The sequence below is a fragment of the Scyliorhinus canicula genome, chromosome 27 (genome assembly GCF_902713615.1).
Source record: "Scyliorhinus canicula chromosome 27, sScyCan1.1, whole genome shotgun sequence".
NCBI lineage: Eukaryota > Metazoa > Chordata > Chondrichthyes > Carcharhiniformes > Scyliorhinidae > Scyliorhinus > Scyliorhinus canicula.
Window position 1 is genome coordinate 21113685 of NC_052172.1, and position 25076 is coordinate 21138760.

The 25076-nt window shown below is 52.3% G+C and overlaps 1 protein-coding gene across 3 annotated transcripts in view; it reads right to left on the minus strand.

Annotated features, from left to right (window-relative positions):
* Positions 1–2128: 2128 nt before the first annotated feature.
* The window catches only part of LOC119957782 (neuroglobin-like), a 46298-nt gene continuing 23350 nt past the window's right edge, over positions 2129–25076 (minus strand). The window contains exons 2-4 of one of the 3 annotated variants that reach the window (XM_038785867.1): positions 16949–17056; positions 10800–10920; positions 2129–3504 (exon numbers count right to left, since the gene is read on the minus strand). In XM_038785867.1, coding sequence (XP_038641795.1) covers positions 3373–3504; positions 10800–10920; positions 16949–17056 — 361 coding nt within the window. In that variant the 3' untranslated portion in view covers positions 2129–3372. The remainder of the gene's footprint in view (positions 3505–10799; positions 10921–16948; positions 17057–25076) is intronic. The other 2 variants (XM_038785868.1, XM_038785866.1) reach the window with 2 other exon arrangements.

Sequence of the window (25076 nt, forward strand, 5' to 3'; positions counted from 1 at the left end):
AGGAGGAGTCGCACACCAATAGTGACAGTGGGAGTCTGACACCAATAGTGACGGGGATAGTCTGAACCAATAGTGACAGGGATAGTCTGACACCAATAGTGACGGGGGAGTCTGACACCAATTGTGACAGGGGGAGTCTGACACCAATAGTGACAGGGGGAGTCTGACACCAATAGTGACAGGGGGAGTCTGACACCAATAGTGACAGGGATAGTCTGATACCAATAGTGACGGGGGAGTCTGACACCATTAGTGACAGGGGGAGTCGAACACCAATAGTGACGGGGGAGTCTGACACCAATAGTGACGGGGATAGTCTGACACCAATAGTGACAGGGGGAGTCTGACACCAATAGTGACAGGGGGAGTCTGACACCAATAGTGACAGGGGGAGTCGAACACCAATAGGGAGGGGAGTCTGACACCAATAGTGACGGGGATAGTCTGACACCAATAGTGACAGGGATAGTCTGACACCAATAGTGACGGGGGAGTCTGACACCAATTGTGACAGGGGGAGTCTGACACCAATAGTGACAGGGGGAGTCTGACACCAATACTGACAGGGGTAGTCGAACACCAATAGTGACCGGGGGAGTCTGACACCAATAGTGACAGGGGGAGTCGAACACCAATAGTGATGGGGAGTCTGACTCCAATAGTGACAGGGGGAGTCTGACACCAATAGTGACAGTGGGAGTCTAACACCAATAGTGACAGGGGGAGTCTGACACCAATAGTGACGGGGATAGCCTGACACCAATAGTGACCGGGGGAGTCACACACCAATAGTGACCGGGGGAGTCATGCACCAATAGTGACAGGGGGAGTCTGACACCAATAGTGACAGGGGGAGTCTGACACCAATAGTGACAGGGGTAGTCGAACACCAATAGTGACAGGGGGAGTCTGACACCAATAGTGACAGGGGGAGTCGAACACCAATAGTGATGGGGAGTCTGACTCCAATAGTGACAGGGGGAGTCTGACACCAATAGTGACAGGGGGAGTCAAACACCAATAGTGACAGGGGGAGTCTGACACCAATAGTGACGGGGATAGCCTGACACCAATAGTGACAGGGGAGTCTGACACCAATAGTGACAGGGGAGTCTGACACCAATAGTGATGGGGCGTCTGACACCAATACTGACAGGAGGGGCATCACACTGCAGTACTAACAGGGGGAATCTGACACCAATAGTGACAGGGCATCTCACACCAATAGTGACAGGGGGAGTCACACACCAATAGTGACAGGGGGTGTCTGACACCAATAGTGACGGGGATAGTCTGACACCAATAGTGATGGGGATAGTCTGACACCAATAGTGACAGGGGGAGTCTGACACCAATAGTGACACGGGGAGTCTGATACCAATAGTGACAGGGGGAGTCGAACACCAATAGTGACGGGGGAGTCTGACACCAATTGTGACAGGAGGAGCATCACACTGCAGTACTGACAGGGGAATCTGACACCAATAGTGACAGGGGCATCTCACACCAATAGTGACAGGGGGAGTCGCACACCAATAGTGACAGGGGAGTCTCACACCAATAGTGACAGGGGAGTCTGACACCAATAGTGACAGGGGAGTCTCACACCAATAGTGACAGGGGGAGTCGGACACCAAAAGTGACCGGGGGAGTCTGACACCAATAGTGACCGGGGGAGTCTGACACCAATAGTGACCGGGGGAGTCTGACACCAATAGTGTCAGGGGGAGTCTGACACCAATAGTGACCGGGGGAGTCTGACACCAATAGTGACAGGGGGAGTCGAACACCAATAGTGATGGGGAGTCTGACTCCAATAGTGACAGGGGGAGTCTGACACCAATAGTGACAGGGGGAGTCGAACACCAATAGTGACAGGGGGAGTCTGACACCAATAGTGACGGGGATAGCCTGACACCAATAGTGACAGGGGAGTCTGACACCAATAGTGACAGGGGAGTCTGACACCATAGTGATGGGGCGTCTGACACCAATACTGACAGGAGGGGCATCACACTGCAGTACTAACAGGGGAATCTGACACCAATAGTGACAGGGCATCTCACACCAATAGTGACAGGGGGAGTCCCCACACCAATAGTGACAGGGGGTGTCTGACACCAATAGTGACGGGGATAGTCTGACACCAATAGTGATGGGGATAGTCTGACACCAATAGTGACAGGGGGAGTCTGACACCAATAGTGACACGGGGAGTCTGATACCAATAGTGACAGGGGGAGTCGAACACCAATAGTGACGGGGGAGTCTGACACCAATTGTGACAGGAGGAGCATCACACTGCAGTACTGACAGGGGGAATCTGACACCAATAGTGACAGGGGCATCTCACACCAATAGTGACGGGGGAGTCGCACACCAATAGTGACAGGGGAGTCTCACACCAATAGTGACAGGGGAGTCTGACACCAATAGTGACAGGGGAGTCTCACACCAATAGTGACAGGGGGAGTCGGACACCAAAAGTGACCGGGGGAGTCTGACACCAATAGTGACCGGGGGAGTCTGACACCAATAGTGACCGGGGGAGTCTGACACCAATAGTGTCAGGGGGAGTCTGACACCAATAGTGACCGGGGGAGTCTGACACCAATAGTGACAGGGGGAGTCTGACACCAATAGTGACCGGGGTGTCACACACCAATAGTGACCGGGGGAGTCACACACCAATAGTGACCGGGGGAGTCACGCACCAATAGTGACAGGGGGAGTCTGACACCAATAGTGACATGGGGAGTATCACACTGCAGTACTGACACGGGGTGTTTTTTTTCCGGGTTCTTTGAGTTAGTAACAATCAAGGCGGACAAAGGGGAACCTGTAGATGTGGCGTACTTTGATTTCCAAAGATCATTTGATAAGATGCCATATCAAAGGTTAATACAGAAAATAGGCGCTCATGGTACAAGGGGCTTGAATGGGCTTGGATAACGAGCAGGGAATAGGGATTCGGGAAAATGGTCTTTTTAGTTCTTTAGAAAGTGCTGTGTTGGCTGTGAGGTACCTTGCCGTACCCTGCGAGGATCTGGTAGGCGTTATGGAAATGCGAGTCTATTTTACAGATGGGCGATGCTCCAGTTCTAATGGTAACTGTAATCTGGAGATGTCTCCGTGCAGAGTTCCCCATTGCTTTCTCTGAGTCTCGCCTCCTCCTTTCCCATCCTGCACCAGAGCCGGCCGGGAAAATTTCCCGGAGACAGCGGGTTGACGCGGTTGGGAATGTTCTGCATCGAAAGTCGCTGGACACAGATCCACTGGTCAAACTCAGAAGGGAACTGGAGAAATATTTCTCCAGCCACGTACCAGCACAGACATGATGGGAAGAATGGCCTCTGGTCGTTCTAGGGTTTATCACCAATCGAATGGGACCGAGGGTCCCTGTCTTGCTGATGATCTCCCTACCTTCCAGGCCTCCTCCACCTCTGGGGTCCAGTTCTCCTTTAAGATGGGTTTCACCACAGCGATGAACTGCACACCAACATACTGGACAAGAAACATATTGTCATTACTGCAGGACCAACCCCTTCCTGCTGCCTCCAGATGCATCCTCGCCGAGCTGAAAACCCCAGCAATAGGTGACCAGCAACTTCCAAATAAAAGCAGAGCTGGAAAAGAATAGCTAGTGTCCAAAAGCAACACAGCAACCCAGGCTGCAAGGAGCTCTTGTGAAAGAGCTGTGGGAGATTGACGTGCAACATACGAATCCAACACTCCCTGCGCTTACGTTGCATTCCAAACATCACTAACCTCACTTTGATGTGACTCCAAAGTTGATGTAAACTTAGCAAAACCCAATGAAAGTTGGCATTTTGGATCAGCAGACGGGTGCACGAGAGGCAGCGGCAAGGGTCATTTGCACGGGATTATTATTTAATTAGATCTGCGACTATCGACGGATGCTTCCGAAACGTTGTCCCAGGTGGGGGTCATTGACTCACTTTGATGTTGTAAAGTGTGCAACCGCCGTTGAAATAGGAGCAGCAGCCCTTTAAGTGCTTCTGCTTCTCAAGGTTTCCTCCTCACTGCTGCCTCCTGCCCCACCCCTCCCCCCACCCCGCACTGGCTCAGCCTTCCTGAACCCACAGCCCCCCCCCCCCCCCTCCTTGCGCATGAGGAGGTGAAGATGTGGACCGTAGTCGGATAAGATCCAGCTTTGCCAACACTCCCTGCTCGTGGCGAAGGTAACCAGGAGCAGGGCTGGCAGGGGCGGTTTTGCCAACCTCATGATGCCAACTGAGCCACCCACAACCCGGCCCTCACAGCCCCTCGCTGTTCCAATAAGGCGCCTTTATCCCACAGTGCTCACTTTATCTCAGTGCTTACATTTGGGAGCACGCGCCAGTTTGATAGACCCACAGAGTGAGCATAATGTGGTCCAATTTCTAGGCCGCCATTTCTCCTGTTCTTATCACCCTGAATCCCGACAGTGCAGAAGGAGGCCATTCAGCCTATCAAGTCTGTGTCCCCGTCGCCACCCCCCCCCCCCCCCCCCCCCCGAAAGAGGACCCTACCTAGGCCCTCTCCCCAACTCTATCCCTGTAGCCCCACCTCAACCTGCACATCCCTGGACACTACGGGCAATTTAGCATGGCCAATCCACCTAACCTGCACATCTTTGGACTGTGGGAGGAAACCAGAGCACCCGGAGGAAACCCACGCACACACGGGCCAGAGCCCCACACAGTTGTCCAGAATCGATTCCGGGTCCCTGGCGCTGTGAGGCAGCAGCGTTACCCACTGTACTCCGGGTGGTCGGCACCCCAGCCCCTCGGATCATCAGTTAGGAAAGACTGAGGTCAAAGGGCTCGGCTATTCGGAACGCCTTAGAGGAGGGGACCCCCAGACGCAAGGCCGAGGGATGTGAGGAGGGAATTCCAGAGCAAAGGGCCTCGGCAGCTGAAGGCATGGCCGCCAGTGGGTGAATAAGGAAAGGGAAGAGGCCGGAATGAGAGAAGCGAGGACATCTCACAGGGTCGTGGGGTTGGAGGGGATTTCAGAGATAGGGAGGTGGCAAGGCAGTGGGGGAGGGGGTTTGGAAACAAGGGCGAGAATTTAATAATCGAGGCATTGATTGACCAGATGCCCGGGGGGGGGGGGGGGGGGGGGGGGGGCAATCGGGGAGTGGGACACGCTGCGGTTGTAACGCCGGTGACTAGAGATTTGATTGACTTTACGTTTACAGTGGGTAGAATGTGGGAGACCAGCGTGGAGGTAGCAGATGCACGGAGGAGGGCATCAGCAGCAGATGTGCCAGGGGTGGGGTCAGGCTGTGCAATGGCACAAAGGTGGAGGAGGGATCCCGTCTCGGGGTCACGTGCGGCACGCGGATGAGAACAGACTGGTTCACCCAGAGATGGGGGAGGGAGGGATTCAGTACAACCTGGGAGACTTCGGCCTACAATCCAGGCTGACATTCCCAGAGCAGTACTGAGGGTCAGAGGGTCAGTACTGAGGGAGTGCCGCACTGTCAGAGGGTCAGTACTGAGGGAGTGCTGCACTGTCAGAGGGTCAGTACTGAGGGAGTGCCGCACTGTCAGAGGGTCAGTACTGAGGGAGAGCCACACTGTCAGAGTGTCAGTACTGAGGGAGCGCCGCACTGTCAGAGGGTCAGTACTGAGGGAGTGCTGCACTGTCAGAGGGTCAGTACTGAAGGATTGCCGCACTGTCAGAGGGTCAGTACTGAGGGAGTGCCGCACTGTCAGAGGGTCAGTACTGAGGGAGTGCCGCACTGTCAGAGGGTCAGTACTGAGGGAGTGCTGCACTGTCAGAGGGTCAGTACGGAGGGAGTGCCGCACTGTCAGAGGGTCAGTACTGAGAGAGCGCCGCACTGTCAGAGGGTCAGTACTGAGGGAGTGCCGCACTGTCAGAGGGTCAGTACTGAGGGAGTGCTGCACTGTCAGAGGGTCAGTACTGAGGGAGTGCCGCACTGTCAGAGAGTCAGTACTGAGGGAGTGCCGCACTGTCAGAGGGTCAGTACTGAGGGAGTGCTGCACTGTCAGAGGGTCAGTGCTGAGGGAGTGGCGCACTGTCAGAGGGTCAGTACTGAGGGAGTGCTGCACTGTCAGAGGGTCAGTACTGAGGGAGGGCTGCACTGTCAGAGGGTCAGTACTGAGGGTCAGTGCTGCACTGTCAGAGGGTCAGTACTGAGGGAGCGCTGCACTGTCAGAGGGTCAGTACCGAGGGAGTGCTGCACTGTCAGAGGGTCAGTACTGAGGGAGTGCTGCAGTGTCAGAGGGTCAGTACTGAGGGAGTGCTTACTGTCAGAGGGTCAGTGCTGAGGGAGTGCCACACTGTCAGAGGGTCAGTACTGAGGGAGTGCTGCACTGTCAGAGGGTCAGTACTGAGGGAGTGCCGCACTGTCAGAGGGTCAGTACTGAGGGAGTGCTGCACTGTCAGAGGGTCAGTACTGAGGGAGTTCTGCACTGTCAGAGGGTCAGTACCGAGTGAGTGCCGCACTGTCAGAGGGTCAGTACTGAGGGAGTGCTGCACTGTCAGGGGGTCAGTACTGAGGGAGTGCTGCACTGTCAGAGGGTCAGTACTGAGGGAGTGCTGCACTGTCAGAGGGTCAGTACTGAGGGAGTGCTGCACTGTCAGAGGGTCAGTACTGAGGGAGTGCTGCACTGTCAGAGGGTCAGTACTGAGGGAGTGCCGTACTGTCAGAGGGTCAGTACTGAAGGAGCGCTGCACTGTCAGAGGGTCAGTACTGAAGGAGCGCTGCACTGTGAGAGGGTCAGTACTGAGGGAGTGCCGCACTGTCAGAGGGTCAGTACTGAGGGAGTGCTGCACTGTCAGAGGGTCAGTACTGAGGGAGTGCCGCACTGTCAGAGGGTCAGTACTGAGGGAGTGCCGCACTGTCAGAGGGTCAGTACTGAGGGAGCACCGCACTGTCAGAGGGTCAGTACTGAGGGAGTGCCGCACTGTCAGAGGGTCAGTACTGAGGGAGTGCTGCACTGTCAGAGGGTCAGTACTGAGGGAGTGCTGCACTGTCAGAGGGTCAGTACTGAGGGAGTACTGCATTGTCAGAGGGTCAGTACTGAGGGAATGCCGCACTGTCAAAGGGTCAGTACTGAGGGAGTGCTGCACTGTCAGAGGGTCAGTACTGAGGGAGTGCCGCACTGTCAGAGGGTCAAGACTGAGGGAGTGCTGCACTGTCAGAGGGTCAGTACTGAGGGAGTGCTGCACTGTCAGAGGGTCAGTACTGAGGGAGTGCTGCACTGTCAGAGGGTCAGTACTGAGGGAGTGCTGCACTGTGGGAGGGTCAGTACTGAGGGAGTGCTGCACTGTCAGAGGGTCAGTACTGAGGGAGTGCCGCAATGTCAGAGGGTCAGTGCTGAGGGAGTGCTGCACTGTCAGAGGGTCAGTGCTGAGGGAGTGCTGCACTGTCAGAGGGTCAGTGCTGAGGGCGTGCTGCACTGTCAGAGGGTCAGTGCTGAGGGCGTGCTGCACTGTCAGAGGGTCAGTGCTGTGGGAGTGCTGCACTGTCAGAGGGTCAGTACTGAGGGAGTGCTGCACTGTCAGAGGGTCATTACTGAGGGAGTGCCGCACTGTCAGAGGGTCAGTGCTGAGGGAGTGCTGCACTGTCAGAGGGTCAGTACTGAGGGCGTGCTGCACTGTTAGAGGGTCAGTACTGAGGGAGTGCCGCACTGTCAGAGAGTCAGTACTGAGGGAGTGCCGCACTGTCAGAGGGTCAGTACTGAGGGAGCGCCGCACTGTCAGAGGGTCAGTACTGAGGGAGTGCCGCACTGTCAGAGGGTCAGTACTGAGGGAGTGCCGCACTGTCAGAGGGTCAGTACTGAGGGAGTGCCGCACTGTCAGAGGGTCAGTACTGAGGGAGTGCTGCTCTGTTGGATGGGCCATGCTCCGGATTAGTTGATGAAAAATGCCCTCTGAAACGGGCATTAAAAGATCCCAAAGGACCATTTTGAAATTTCCCCAAGTGTCGTTAGGCCCTGAACGATGCTCCGGAAACGCCTGTCTGTCATTCGTCCGAAGTGTCTACCTCTGTGGCTGCCACACTGAAATATCTCAATCCAGGAAAGTTTCAAGTTTACTTTCATTGCCCATTAGGAGTGACAAAATCAGCAGGAAATGGTCGATATTTCCATCCATTGGTTAGGAAATCTAATCTGCCGAACTGGTTTGAGTTTGCCTGGTCATGGAAGGAGCCTTTTGTCCAGATGTACACAGATAACAGAAACAGATAAATTCATGTTACCGTTCAAACCCTGAATACTGAGGATGCTGAAATACTTGAAAGAATAAAAACTATTCCAAAGATATAGGTGTTGATGTTATGTCCATCTTATTGTTAATGTTAAGGACGGCCAGGTGGGGGGGTTGATTGATTGAGCACCTTGAATACGATGAAGATTTTCAGATTAACAGGTCCAGGCAGTGGGTGGGTGGAAAGGGGATTACCTGACTGTTCCTGAACCGCAGCTATGATCATGTCTCGGTGGCCCCAGGGAGGGAGACACGATGTTCACTGGAACGCCTGAGATCTGCCGTGACCCATGGGCACCTCAGGGGACTGGATAGCAACATCAGCTGCCTTATCTCCACTTTCATTCGATTTTAGAAACGCAGGAAGGAATCTTCCCAAAAAGCAGCAAGGTGTCAGAAAGACGATGGGATTCCCAAGACATTTCTCCCGGAATTTTAAGCCCCTCTGTCAAAAAAAAAAGTCAGTGGGCTTGGTTTACCCCCGTCAAACATATTCCATTTCTTGGAAGGAATGTTTTTGGTAAATATTTGCTGGTGTGCAAGGTTGATTGGAATTGCTGGATTTGCAGCACTGGTTGAAGTGCCCAGTCTTGCCCCACTGGAAGCATTCTGCACACCCTGCTGGACAGGCTTGGCGTCCACACTGGGTTTTCGCGCCACAGTACAAGCATCTCAAAAATGGCCGCTGGCGTGGAGTTGGTTTGGCAGGTTTCCCGATGGGTGTGCCGATGCCCGTGAATCTACGGAATTGTGAGAGGTCTGGGTGTCATCATGAATAATAACCCAGGGGCAGCACGGTGGCCCAGTGGTTAGCACAACCGCCTCACGGCGCTGAAGGTCCCAGGTTCGATCCCGGCTCTGGGTCACTGTCCGTGTGGAGTTTGCACATTCTCCCCGTGTCTGCGTGGGTTTCACCCCCACAACCCAAAAATGTGCAGAGTAGGTGGATTGGCCACACTAAATTGCCCCTTAATAGAAAAAATAATTGGGTAATCTAAATTTTTTAAAAAAATGAATAATAACCCAGTTAAAGGCTTTAATAATGGGATCAAAATCCACCGTGGACTCCTGCACACCCTGTCTTGGGAGAATGTTGTCTGCTACCGGACCCAATGCATAAAGAAAGGAATTAACGGAGTTCCAGCTCTTTTCCGTGAAGATGCTGCTCGATTCTGGGAAAATAGCGTTTCTATAGCTCGCACTGCTAGCCTCTCTGTAGACCCTTGAGGCGGTCAAAGGAGCAGGTCACAGGAAGAAACTGCTCATTTGGTACGATCGTCGTTACCTCGCTACAGTCTGCCTCCTTCTACCACCAAAATATCTCGAGCTGTTTTCGAATGTGCCTTCTCTCTGTGCTTCCGTCGTGGAGACCTCGCTGTCTCCATCCGCGTGTTCTGAGATTGGCTGCTTCTGCCTTGAACTCCACATCGTGGGTTAGCACAGTCCTTCTGTTAACACTTCACACTACACAGTCCCACATTCCTAGTGCAGTTGGCTAGCGGCATGATCGTCCTGCCTCAACGCTGCCAACAGGGTTTCCCGTTGTTGTTTCCTCTATCATTAGGGAACCTGGGGCGGGCAGGGGTAGCAGGGGTTCGCTGTTGGCAGGGCTGGTTTATCCCTTCAACAGGAGAGTGTGGAAAATCCCGCCCATGGACACAGAATAATAATCTTTATTATTGTTACAAGTAGACTCACATTAACACCGCAATGAAGTTACTTTGAAAAGCCCCTAGTTCGCCACTTTCCGGCGCCTGTTCGGGTACACAGAGGGAGAATTCAGAATGTCCAATTCACCTAACAGCACGTCTTTCGAGACTTGTGGGAGGAAACCGGAGCACCCGGAGGAAACCCACGCAGACACGGGGAGAACGTGCAGACTCCGCACAGATCCAAGCCGGGAATCGAACCCGGGACCCTGGCGCTGTGAAGCAACAATGCTAACCACCGCGCTACCGTGCGGCCCACAGGATAAGGAACAGAAAAGGGAAAAGGGGAAAATGGAAGCTACGCCAAGTGCTTGAGGCCATGCTGGTGGAATAGAGATTCCGGAATTCTTCAATGTCTTTATAGAATGTCCAATCCATTACTTTGCATTACCTGTATGTGAACACCATCTATTCAAATGAAATACCTTTCTTCATTATTTGAATTAGTGGTGTTAATAAACTTAAAACAAAACGGTCAACAGACATGTTAAAATAGAGGTGGAAGGAATTTCCGGATCATTCTGCAGAATGTCAAGGTGTCTGGGAGATGTTTGAGGTCCTTCCCTATAGTTACCGTCAAAATATTGAGTGAGCTTTGTGGAGTACAACAGTCTAATTCAACAACAGAATTGGGGACATACTAATTCAGCACATGCTGCTTATCTTACTCACACTCCAAGAAATATTAGGCAGGTATTAATGTGGGTGGGATGTAGGAAAATGTAGGAACAATCAAACTCCTCCACCTGACCTGCTCCTCGTGGTCGGGATGCTATATGGGAGGAATGGGCAGTTCAGCCAGTATTCCCGTTAAGTAGCTCGCACTGGCTTTAGTATCGATCTTACCTCGTAATATTTAGGTGGAGCGTTGTATCTGCAATGACTTCGGCCAAGTTCGAAAGCCAACTGTTCCAGTTTGTCTTCTTGCTCAAGTCTTGCCACACTCTTCTCAATGAAGGACATGACGCTGAAAGAGACATGGGATAGGTTACAATCAGAAACCGCCAGTCCAGAGTGGGGTTTGCAACACAGCACAGCTCCAGGTAAAGGGTTATTGGAGCTGGGGCGGGAGAATAGAAAATCTACCTGGTTCAGGCGACTGATCCTGGCTCATTGACCCTCAGTGTCCTCTTTCTCGAGGGGCAGGAGGTGTTATATATTTGGGGTTGTTGTGCGGTCACTTTAGAAGTCTGGTCGCATGTACAGTTGGTGACATCATCGTCTGCTTCATGAGCTTCGCCCCAGTTTAGATGAAGCCTTTGTGCAGTTAACAGCTCTTCAAGAAACCTGTGTTGTTATTTGCATTCAACCCCATGGGCTTCAACGCCACCTTCTTCTCTCCTCAGAGTCCAGAACATGTCCGGAGGGTGGTGGAAAGGTTACTTTTAAAACTTCTTTCACAAGGACGTGGGCTAGTCCCAGCATTTATAGCCCATCCCTAATTGCCCTGGAGAAGGTGATGGTGTGCTGACTCCCTGAACCGTTGCAGTCCATTTGATGCAGGTGCACCCACTGTGCAGTTAGGGAGGGAGTTCCAGGTTCGGTACCAGCGACAGTGAAGGAATATATATTTCCAAGTCAGGATTGTAATGTTCTTGTCGGATGGCCTGATTTATTACAGGAACACTTGTAGCTAAAGCTATAAACGATTTATTAAGATTAACTGTGGGTAAACTATCTACAAGACAACAGATGAAAATCAGTAAAATCACGCCAAGCAACCTCTCTCTTCAGCTTCCTCCAGCCAGTCTCAGGTCAGCTGACTTTAACATTCACTTATACACTATTGAGACCCCTAGTGGTCAGTCGGTGAATAACCATGATACAACCCTGATATCAGCACAAGGATGATGTGTCTCTTGGAAGGAAATTTGCAGGTGGTGGTGTTCCCCACGTGCCGGCTAAAATCTCGCCCCTTCATTGAATTTTAGGGTGACTCAAATGAAAGTTTGTCGGAAAACAGACAACACTTCAAAAGCAGTTCATTACTTTGAAACACAATTAAGCCGTGTGTTAATGGACAGAGTTACCCAGATTTTTTTAAAGTCCACTTATTAGGATTTTCAATTGTGACAAAGAGTTTGCAACGAGCAAACGGACAAAAGCAGAAAGATAGCTCCAGGTGTCAGTGTAAGGCAGGTACAGCACAAAACAATAGTCATTATGTAATTGGGAACTAATTGTCATGGTATGCAGACATGCAGATAATGAACACAGAGAACAGGACATGACCAATGAGCAGGCAGGACACTCAGGGGTGGTATCTCACTATAAAAGGCACAAGGCACTCACACTCCGCCTCTTTCCACTGATGAACGTCTACAGAGTGAGTCAGGGTGTATGTACAGTATCACACCTCCAGCACGTGGCTAAGAGCTAGTCTGGTTCAGTCAGACAGAGTAACCACACTTAGCTTAGCAGAGAGTCGAACTCATAGCGAACTGTGCTAACTGTGCTACTGGTTCAATAAATCAGATTGAACTAACTTCAAGGTCTGGAGTACCTTTTGGTTAAAGCTGCATCCAATTGCAGCCTGTGTTATTCCAGAGTATATAACACATCACTAATAAGATCGGATAAATCAGGGACAAAATTCCCAACAGGTTCTCTCAAGGATAAATGACCCGTCTGCACCAAAACAGGATACAGGCGACATTATTGAATTACATCTCACCCATAGCTTCAAAACAGAATGACAGAAGAGAGCGATACTCCGAGACCCTCAGTGCTAAGGGGGTGATCGACTAACACAGAGCAGTTTGAACTCTTCTCTCGATCAAGTCTGGAGCAGGCAGCTTTCCTGCACCTTTGAGACGGCAAAATGACAAAATCATAGAGAGGATTGGGTACAACCGAGCCTTCATACTCAGCATGGGGTCCCCCATGGAAGAAGCAAAAAGAGAGCGCGAGCCAAGAGGAAGAATCCGCACTCCAGGACAGGAGGGTTGTTGGGGTGACCCCTAAATTGGGGTACGCCCTGGAAGCGTGGGCCCACCTGCACCTCCCCCACCACAGAACCGCGAGACTGACCCCCCCAACCCCCACAATCAGGACCACTCAAAGGATGAAAAACCAAATGTAGATTTGCGTCTGAGTGTCCATAGCACCAGGCCCAGCATCCAACACCACGAACACAGCAGCCCTGACACACCAGGCCCAGCATCCAACACCACGAACACAGCAGCCCTGACACACCAGGCCCAGCATCCAACACCAACACAGCAGCCCTGACACACCAGGCCCAGCAGCCAACACCAACACAGCAGCCCTGACACACCAGGCCCAGCAGCCAACACCAACACAGCAGCCCTGACACACCAGGCCCAGCAGCCAACACCAACACAGCAGCCCTGACACACCAGGCCCAGCAGCTAACACCACCACAGCAGCCCTGACACACCAGGCCCAGCATCCAACACCACCACACCAGCCCTGACACACCAGGCCCAGCATCCAACACCACCACAGCAGCCCTGACACACCAGGCCCAGCAGCCAACACCATCACAGCAGCCCTGACACACCAGGCCCAGCAGCCAACACCATCACAGCAGCCCTGACACACCAGGCCCAGCAGCCAACACCACCACAGCAGCCCTGACACACCAGGCCCAGCAGCCAACACCAACACAGCAGCCCTGACACACCAGGCCCAGCAGCCAACACCAACACAGCAGCCCTGACACACCAGGCCCAGCAGCCAACACCACCACACCAGCCCTGACACACCAGGCCCAGCAGCTAACACCACCACACCAGCCCTGACACACCAGGCCCAGCAGCCAACACCAACACAGCAGCCCTGACACACCAGGCCCAGCATCCAACACCATCACAGCAGCCCTGACACACCAGGCCCAGCAGCCAACACCACCACAGCAGCCCTGACACACCAGGCCCAGCATCCAACACCACCACCACAGCAGCCCTGACACACCAGGCCCAGCAGCCAACACCACCACAGCAGCCCTGACACACCAGGCCCAGCATCCAACACCACCACCACAGCAGCCCTGACACACCAGGCCCAGCATCCAACACCACGAACACAGCAGCCCTGACACACCAAGCCCAGCAGCCAACACCACCACAGCAGCCCTGACACACCAGGCCCAGCAGCCAACACCAACACAGCAGCCCTGACACACTAGGCCCAGCATCCAACACCACCACACCAGCCCTGACACACCAGGCCCAGCAGCCAACACCACCACACCAGCCTGCTTCCCCACCAGACACACCGCCGACCACCAAATAAAGGCTATTCAAGCCGGCCTCGCTCACAGGAACTCTGACAGCTGTTGGAACAGTCAGAGTGGGGAGCCCACATCAGGAGAAATGGCCGACTCGCCCCTAACCGGGAATCCAGCAAGCCCCCCGCCCTCCACAGGGTAACACACAGTTGGGGCTGGACAAAAAACACAGCCCAGAATAATAAATGAAATGAACTCTGACTATGGGGGAACTTCCTTGAACGTAGCAAGGACAAATCTAAGTATACCCCACCCTCCACCCCTGCCCCCGTTCCGGCTGTGCCCAACCCACCCTCCCCCGAGGATACATTAGGATAAAGAAACTGTGCACCAGCCCCACAATGAATATTCAGCCTAAGATGACAAAACAAGATCAAATCAGGATAACCCACGGTGGAGAACATCACATCCAAAATATTTACTTCCCTGCAAGCAGATAAATTGACCACAACAACAGACACTCACATGGTATATCATAGAATTTACAGTGCAGAAGGAGGCCATTCAGCCCATCGAGTCTGCACCGCCTCTTGGAAAGAGCACCCCACCCAAGGTCAACACCTCCACCCTATCGCAATAACCCAGTAACCCCACCCAACACTAAGGGCAATTTTGGACACTAAGGGCAATTTAGCACGGCCAATCCACCCAACCTGCACATCTTTGGACTGTGGGAGGAAACCGGAGCACCCGGAGCAAACCCACGCACACATGGGGAGGATGTGCAGACTCCGCACAGACAGTGACCCAAGCCGGAATCGAACCTGGGACCCTGGAGCTGTGAAGCAATTGTGCTATCCACAATGCTACCGTGCTACCCATGTTCAGGGTAACAACTGAGGAACGAGGCAGCCATCAGGATAAGGACCACTCCACTGCCACACGAAGAAGGTAGGCGACAAGGATTAAGCAGGATCTGAAAAGGATCTTCCAAGGATTCTAACAAACAGAACATAAATCTTTTCAGTTTCAACATGCCATCTTGAGTGAGACCAGGCAGTGAAAAACCTCGGCTCCAACAGGCAGGGATGGGCCAGCCGGATCAGGAACCCACACTGTCTGTGCGGAGTCTGCACGTTCTCCCCGTGTCTGCGTGGGCTTCCTCCGGGTGCTCCGGTTTCCTCCCACAGTCCAAAGACATGCGGGTTAGGTGGATTGGCCAAGATCAATTGCCCTTAGTGTCCAAAATTGCCCTTAGTGACCAAAAAGGTTAGGAGGGGTTATTGGGTTACGGGGATAGGGTGGAAGTGAGGGCTTAAGTTGGTCGGTGCAGACTCGATGGGCCAAATGGCCTCCTTCTGCACTGTATGTTCTATGCTATGTTTAGATAGAGAAATACAGCACAGAACAGGCCCTTCGGCCCACGATGTTGCGCCGAACTTTTGTCCTAGGTTAATCATAGAATTTTGGACAATTTGTCATGGCCAATCCACCCAACCTGCACATCTTTGGACTGTGGGAGGAAACCGGAGCACCATTAATGTGCAAACTCCACACAGACAGTGACCCAGAGCCAAGATCGAACCTGGGACAGGGCTAACCCTCAGCGTCACCGTGCTGCCCTAATAATAATAATAATCGGGCAGCACTGCGGCACAGTGGGTAGCACTGCTGCCTCACGGCGGCAAGGTCCCGGCTCTGGGTCACTGTCCATGTGGAGTTTGCACATTCCCCCCGTGTCTGCGTGGGTTTCGCCCTCACAGCCCAAAGGATGTGCAGGGTAGGTGGGTTGGCCACACTAAATTGCCCCTTAATTGGAAAAAATGAATTGGGTACTCTAAAATTAAAAAAAATAAAATAATAATAATCTTTATTGTCCCAAGTAGGCTTACATTAACCCTGCAATGAAGTTACTGTGAAAAGCCCCTAGTCGCCACACTCCGGCGCCTGTTTGGGTACACTGAGGGAGAATTCAGAATGTCCAATTCACCTAACAGCACATCTTTCGGGACTTGTGGGAGGAAACCGGAGCACCCGGAGGAAACCCACGCAGACACGGGGAGAACGTGCAGACTCCGCACAGACAGTGACCCGAGCCGGGAATCAAACCCGGGTGCCTGACGCCGTGAAGCAACTGTGCCAACCACTGTGCTACTTACTGTGCAACCAATTTGCCAACAGCAAGCTCCCCCAGACTGTGAGCAGGTGATCTGGACTTTGGCTTGGCTGGTTCGGGGATTAACATTAGTCCCAGGGCAGCAGGGAGGGGCGGGACTCCATATTCTGCATAGAGCGGCGAGATGTTTGACACCTAGCAACGCAAGACAAGCAAATGATCACTATCGCGTCGCTGCTTGTATCTTGCTGTTCGCAACGTCACTGTCATTCCTCCTACACCAGTGACTACATTTCAGAACTATTTCATTGGCTTTGGGAGGCTTTTGGATATCTGGGGGGGGGGGGGGGGGGGGTTGGTGAAAGGTGCTCTAGAAACTGGAGTCTTTGTATTAAGGACCCATCATGAAGCAGATCGAGAGATGTCCCTGACTCTCGACATCCAGCTCACTGGGCCAACCGGCAAACACAATAAACTGCGTTATAAATAACCTCTGTAAAACACACGCGATTATACAAAAGAAGACATTCACTCGATGGTTCCCCGCACCCCCCCCCTCCACCGCCCCCCCCCCCCCCCCCCTCCACCCCCCCCCCCCCCCACCCCCACCCGGCGATGCGCCTGCTCCTTTCAACAGTCCGCACATTATCGCCCTCCCGTTGTCACTTCACTGTTAAAGTTACTGACCGGAGTCCGTGCGATTGAAGCTCCTTGCTCAGCCTCAGCTGCTGAAGATCGTCTATGTCCCGGAAGAGGAAGAAGACATCCTTGCATTCTGGGTGCGTTTCAAACAGTCTGAAAGAGAGCAACATCGTTCAGAGATAACTCACCCACCCCCCTCTCTCTCTCTCCCCCCCCCCCCCCCCCCCCCCCCCCCCCTTTGGCGTTGCTCACAACAGGCCGGCGGCTGTTACACAAACACTTTGGGGCAGATTGTCGCTCCCGAGCTTGAGTTGGGAGATTTAACCACCCTGGTAGAAAGTGTCCCGCCGGACAAAATGTCTCTAGGGGTTGGGGGGGGGGGGGCGTAGGCGATGGGTTAAAATCAGCCACACCACCCACCCCCTGAAGCAGTTTGGAGTGGTTCACAGGAGCGTCCTGGTGTAAGGGCCCGTCTTAGTTCTCTGGAACTTTGATCCAGGTCTTTTGTTAAATTTTAGGCCCCCCAGATCTCAACACCCACAGCCCATGACCCTCCCCAATCCAGCCCCATGCCACCTGCATGCCCCTCATACCCACCATGTTCCCCATCCATCCCCATAGCCCCTTATAATCACCGGGCTGATGTAATGCTAACTCATGCCCCCGACCACCCCCTTTGCCCTTGTATCCTCCATGCCACATCAGGGCAGACAACAAGGGCAGACCTCAGGATGAAATAAAATAAAAGCCCAAAATTGAAATTCAACCTTCACTATTCCCATTCATGAAAGCCCATTCAAACGCTTTACATCTCGAGTAGTTAATCCCTGCTAAAACAATATTCTATTATTTTTTTATTTATTTTTTTATTTTTTTAATAAATTTAGAGTACCCAATTATTTTTTCCAATTAAGGGGCAATTTAGCGTGGCCAATCCACCTATCCTGCACATCTTTTGGGTTGTGGGGGCGAAACCCACGCAGACACGGGGAGAATGTGCAAACTCCACACGGACAGTGACCCAGGGCCGGGATTCGAACCCGGGTCCTCAGCGCCGTAGGCAGCAATGCTAACCACTGTGCCACCGTGCTGCCCAACAATATTCTATTATTAACCTCCCATCAAAATCCTTCCATTACATCTTTGAGCTGCCAATGACACGGTGAATTTAGAACTACTCTAATGAGCTAATTATGGCTTGTGGAAATCAGCCAAGCATTCATCAAGATCTCTTTGGGAATTGTCAGCAAGATGTAACTTATAGAGAATTATAGACAAGTTATAGCACAGAAGGAGGCCATTCATCCCATCTTGTCGATGCTAGCCCGAGGACTCCGAGGTTCCCTTTCTAATCCCACCTTCCTGCTCCCGGTCCATAGCCCCCAGTAACTGGCAGGAAAGGATTTTACCATTCTCTGTCACCAGGAACATTAAAAAAATTTGAAACAGCTGACTTCACATCATGACAGTTATACAGACCTCATCCATCCTTAAAGATCCTTTCTGTCTACCCCTTAAATTCATGATTCCCTCGTTATTGGTTAAAGCCCTTGCGCAAACAGCACAAAATGGGGTTCATTTGAAATCAACGCAAAGTTCAAATCAGCGTTCACTCAGTGAACCGTTCCTCGCCCACTTTCCCCTCCTGGTAAATATGGGATGGGTTGGAAATTGGGGCAGGCTTTCCACATCCAGGTCCTGGCCACCATTTTGGAAGCTCCAAGATCCTGGGGAAAATCCCACCCTCAATGTGCAGTGTATGATTCTGCTGCCAAGGATAATCTTCGTTTTATGTTTCAATCTGTCCCTTTTTTAAAAATAAATTTAGAGTATCCAATTAATTTTTTTCCAATTAAGGGCCAATTTAGCATGGCCAATCCACCTACCCTGCACATCTTTGGGTTGTGGGGGTGAAACCCACGCAAACACGGGGAGAATGTGCAAACTCCACACGGACAGTGACCCAGGGCCGGGATCGAACCTGGGACCTCGGCGCCGTGAGGCAGCAGGGCTCACCCACTGCCCCCACCGTGCTGCCTCAATCTGTCCCTTTAAGGTTCCATCTTGAAGGCAAATGCCGGGTTGCTGCTTCTCGTTCGATTGCAAATTGCCAAAGGCTCTTCAAGATCAGGAAACAAGTAGTTTATTTTTTCAAACCTTTGTGGACATTTTGAAGTGTGACGCACGCTCATTAGCCGTGAAACTATATTTATCTATATTCCTACGCTCGCTTGCAGCTCGCTCACAGCCCAGCTGATGGTCGGTCAGTGTATCCGTTGTTTAGCTAAAGGATGATTATCACTACTCAAGTCACAATGCATTATCCTGCTGCTAAATTGTAGGTTAGCGCCCCTTTAAGGCCAGGACGTAGGATTCATCCCTGCACTGTGAGGTTATACAGAGTGTAATTACTGTTCAGACTGGAGTCAGGACTGTGCGGTTGTGTGAAAGACGGTTAGGAAGCTGCAGATATTGGGGACAATTCTCCCAAGCTATTTTAAGCGATCGGTGGGAAGCGAGACCCGCCAGGCGATCCAGACTGCAACTCACCCACTCTTAGAAATTTGCCCGGGGTAACTCGCGGTCGTGGCTCGTGGGGGACACGAAGGCGGAGCTGGACCCTCAGAGATCGGGGCGACATTTTTAAAGAGCTCAGAATGACCCGCCCAACCCCCTCAACTTCTCACCTGCTAAGACCTCCCACAATCACTGTCATCAGCCCCCTCCCACCAAGTGAGCATCATCCTGATATGGACTGCCCCCCCCTTCAGACCCCCCCCCGTCTCCCCTTCAGGCCCTGCGCCTTGGCATTGCTGACCTGGTAGTGTCGGGTTGGCACTGTCAGGACACCAGGGGGCAGTGCCAGGGCACTGTCCAGCCATGTCCCTGACCGCCCGGGGCTATAAAGACCTCCGAGACCCCCCCACGTCTACCCAGCGAAGTCAATAGCGATCCTCATCGAGGAAGCATCGCACTTTATTGTCTGAGAGACGCCGGCTTGTTCTGAGGTGGAAGAGTTCCTCCAGCGCAGACGCACTGTTCAGGCGTCAGGGGTTTGAAAAAGGTCCAGTCTAAAAGAAATGCAATCAGACGGAGCACCTGCTCTTTCTAGGAAGCACTTCGGAGGAGAAAAAAAACTCCACTCGAACAAACGCAGTCAGACAGGACACCTGCTCAATAGAGTCAACGGACCAAACTCCTGCTCCTGAAACATTTTACTGGATCTGGCAAAATATTTATTGGTTTTTTGCATAAATTAGCATTAACGATTGAATACCGAATGTAGTAGTTAGGAGGTAGATGTGCTATATACGGGGAGGCAGTGGCGTGGTGATATTGTCACTGGATCAGACATCCAGGTTAATGCTCTGGGTTCGAATCCCACCACAGCATAGGGTGGCATTTTAGGGTTTAGCTCAGTTGACTGGACAGCTGGTTCGAGGCCAACAGCGTGGGTTCAATTCCCCGTACCGGCTGAGATGATCCGTGAAGGCCCTGCCTTCTCAACCCTGCCTCCTTCAACCTTCTCATGTCCCCCCTCAGACTCCTCTGCTCCAAGGAAAACAACCCCAGTCTATCCGATCGCTTTCTGTAGTATAATAACTGTAGGGGTTTCAGATATATTGTATTGTGGGTGGTCGTGAAGGGTTAAAAACCTGGGTTAGTGTGTGTGTGTGACTGCTGCAGTCTTATTTATAAGAATCCTGGTTTGAAAGGATTTGGGAGCCAGAAGTGTAATTAAGGCATCATAAAAGCTTGAGCTAGCGCAAGTGGGTGGTGGAGGGGGAGGGGGCAGCATGGAAATGGTTGGAGATGGCGTCTTGTGGAGGCACAAGCCTGGGGGGCCTGGTAACGGCGCCGTTGCCGCTCCCTCCTACGAGGTATACCACGAGTCCGGTGGTGGCGGCTACCCTCAAGATTTGGGGGCAGTGGAGGCGACATATGGGGGGAAGTGGGGGGCTCGATGGAGGCTCCGCTAGGGGGGAACCATCGGTTCGTCCCGCAGAACATTGATGGGAGGTTCCAGGGTTGGCACAGAGCGGGCATCAGACAGCTGAGGGACCTGTTTATTGATGGGAGGTTTGCGAGCCTGGGGGAGTTGGAGGAGAAATTTGGGCTCCCCTCGGGGAACATGTTCAGGTACCTGCAGGTAAAGGCGTTTGCTCGGCGGCAGGTGGAGGGATTCCCTTTGCTTCCCGCGAGGGGGGTGAGCGACAGGGTGCTTTCGGGGGTCTGGGTCGGGGATGGGAAGATATCTGATATCTACAAGGTAATGCAGGAGGTGGAGGAGGCGTCAGTAGAGGAGCTAAAGGCTAAGTGGGAGGGGGAACTGGGGGAACAGATCGAAGATGGGGCATGGGCTGATGCCCTGGAGAGGGTTAACTCTTCCTCCTCATGTGCGCGGCTTAGCCTCATCCAATTCAAGGTGCTGCACCGGGCCCACATGTCCGGGTCTAGGATGAGTAGATTCTTTGGGGGTGAAGATAGGTGTGTCAGGTGTTCGGAGAGTCCAGCGAACCATGCCCATATGTTCTGGGCATGCCCGGCACTGGAGGAGTTCTGGAAGGGGGTGGCAAGGACGGTGTCGAGGGTGGTAGGATCCAGGGTCAAGCCAGGCTGGGGACTCGCGATTTTTGGGGTTGCAGTGGAGCCGGGAGCGCAGGAGGCGAAAGAGGCCGGTGTTTTGGCCTTTGCGTCCCTAGTAGCCCGTCGAAGGATCTTGCTACAGTGGAAGGATGCGAGGTCCCCAAGCGTGGAGACCTGGATCAATGACATGGCGGGCTTTATTAAGCTGGAGAAGGTCAAATTCGCCCTGAGAGGATCGATACAAGGGTTCTTTAGGCGGTGGCAGCCTTTCCTCGACTTTCTAGCTCAACGATAGGGAACTAGGTCAGCAACAGCAGCAACCCGGGGGGGATGGGGGGGAAAAAGGGGGGGGTGTTGACTATGTTTATTTAATTTTAATTTATTTTTAAGTTCTCTTGTTGTTTACTGGGTTTGGGGGGAGTGGGGGGGGGGGGGGTGATACATGCGTTGCTACGGTCTTGGGAGTGTTATACTTATTATGTTGTTTTATCGTTGCTTGTTATTGTTTGTTGTTATATTTTCTGTAAAAAATTTCAATAAAAATTATTTTAAAAAAAATAAAAATAAAAGCTTGAGCTAGTGGAGTTTAGTATGGATAAGGGGATTTCCCATGGAATTAGTTAGATAGATGTCAGCTGGATAAAATGATGTAATTAATGGGAGGAGCTAAGGCAGCAGGCATTTTGCAGAAAACCAGTTCAGTTGAGTTTTCATTTGGGATGTGAGCAGAAGTCAAGCATCTGCCCCCACTGCAGCTCAATTAAAGAAATGTCTGTCGACAGATTAGTAGTTTCTTTCCAAGCAGTTCAGAATCGTGTGGCTGGGCGGTGAGCTGCAACAAGCTGAGAAGCAGCTTCTGAAACAATACAACCAGAGTTTCTGCATGGTTCTGACAGAATTCAGGTCTTTCCTTTAAAAGAGTCTCAAAGAACATCTCTGTAAAACAGGAATTCCTGACTGCTAACTGTATTCGAAAGTGGATTGATAGCTGGGGTGGGTTTTGTGTTGTTGTTTAAGTGGGAATAAAGATAGCAGTTAAAGGTTATTATGTCACTGTATTGATTAGCATTGTTTAAGGGGTAATTGGCAGCTCTTGTACGATGTTAATAATAGTTTAATACTGTGTTGGTAATAAGGGGCTGGATTCTCTCAGCCCAGGCCGGGCTGGAGAATCGCCGGGACGGGCACGAATCGCACGACGACGCCCCAACGCCGATTTTACGGAGAGCGGAGAATCACCGCCATTGGCGCCGGCGCAGAGCAGGTCAGGATCTGCCTCACGTGCCCCCCCCCCCCCCCCCCCACGATTCTCAGCCCAGGATGGGTCAAGTGGCTGTACAAAAAGCCCCGAGTCCCACCGGCTTCTAACCTGGTCTCACCCGGCGGGACCTTAGCGTGAATGGATCCGGGGGCAACCTGGTAGTGGTGGGGGGGGGGGGGGGGGTGTTTAGACCCCAGGAGGGAGGCCTCGCTGTGGCCTGGCCCGCGATCGGGGCCTCTCGGGCTGGGGGCCTCTTTTGTTCCACACCGGCTCCTGTAGCCCTACGCCATGTTGCTTTGGGGCCGGCGCGGGGAAGGGAGGGACCGCGCATGCGTGGCAATCGCACCAGTCCCACTGCGCATGCGCAGACACACGCCACCCATTGGACGCCGGGTTTGGCAGCTGGAGTGCCGTGCTGGCCCCCTGTAGGAGTCAGAACTCGCTGCTCCTGAGGCCATGTTGACGCCATCGGGAAACGCGATGGCCTTTACGACGGCGTCAACACTTAGCCTCAGGATCAGAGAATCCCGCCCAGGGTTTGCTTTAATTTACCATATCCCTATTTTGGGTGAAATCACTCCTGGAGCGAGATAGCTTCTCCTCACAGTCTGACACAATGACAATTAAATATCGGGGTTTCTCTTCAGTTTCCGAGATATTGTTGGGGTCTGGTCTGGCATCGTAATAATAGCAAAGTGTTAACAAACCCGACTCCATCCATTGCAGTTGGGTATAATCAGATTGTTTCTAACCACCTCGTGAGAATACCTGGAAAGTTTCAACACACCTTCGTACAGCAATCCATGTGACCTTTTAAAGAACTCAAAGAGGGACATGCCTGAAAGGCAACACTCCTTCGGAAGCGCCCTGGAAATCCCCAGGCTCTGTTTCATGGAGTGGATCCAGTAACATTGTAACAGACAAGGTTTGTTCTGACGCTTACCTGCTCACAATGATATCCTCAGAAAAAGATTAATGGTTATGTTACAATAGCATCTGGCTCCCCAATAAACTGCCGACAAGTGAACTCGGGTTGATTTATGAAGGGTGTTACTGTCTATCGTGAAGTTACGATAAAGGTTATGAACGGTAAACCATCTGTCACACTCTAAACTTTAGAGGCTAAAGCATTCGCATTGAAACATATCTGATGCTTACATCTTATTCAAATCAGTCATAAAATGTAATAAAAAGATAAAAGCAGCAACATGGCCCCTTGATTATGTGGTGCCACACAATAAGGACTTTGGTTGATTTATCTCAATGTCCCCACCAACCCCATACCCCATGATACCTTTACCCTCCAAAACTCTGTCTCCTTCTGGCTGCATCAATGATGAAGTATTTCTGAGGTGGAAAGTTTCCAAGATTCATTACCCTCCAAGTGAAGAGATTTCTCAGTACTGACCCTCTGACAGTGCTGCACTCCCTCAGTACTGACCCTCTGACAGTGCAGCACTCCCTCAGTACTGACCCTCTGACAGTGCAGCACTCCCTCAGTACTGACCCTCTGACAGTGCAGCTCTCCCTCAGTACTGACCCTCTGACAGTGCAGCACTCCCTCAGTACTGACCCTCTGACAGTGCGGCACTCCCTCAGTACTGACCCTCTGACAGTGCAGGGCTCCCCCAGTACTGACCCTCTGACAGTGCGGCACTCCCTCAGTACTGATCCTCTGACAGTGCAGCACTCCCTCAGTACTGACCCACTGACAGTGCAGCTCTCCCTCAGTACTGACCCTCTGACAGTGCGGCACTCCCTCAGTACTGACCCTCTGACAGTGCGGCACTCCCTCAGTACTGACCCTCTGACAGTGCAGCACTCCCTCAGTACTGACCCTCTGACAGTGCGGCACTCCCTCAGTACTGACCCTCTGACAGTGCAGCACTCCCTCAGTACTGACCCTCTGACAGTGCGGCACTCCCTCAGTACTGACCCTCTGACAGTGCGGCACTCCCTCAGTACTGACCCTCTGACAGTGCGGCACTCCCTCAGTACATTGAAGTGTGAACAAAGTGGTCAAACTGTGAATGGGAACAGTTAATGCTGCTGGTGAGCTTTGAATACTGAGACGGAACTGGGTTGGCGAATGGACTGGACTCCCACTCACTCGGAGGGAGCAGAGATGCACAGGACGTGAACTGAGTTAAGGATTGTTAAAGGCGCTGTTGTGATCTGGAAGGCGTTGCCTGACAGAGCGTTGGACGCAGATTCAATCTGAACTTTGGAAAGGGGAATTGGCGGGTCATTGAAAAAGGGGAGAAAAGAAATAAATGAAGAAGGAGGGGCAGGGAGCGAGAGCTCTTTGTAGGAGCTGGTACAGAC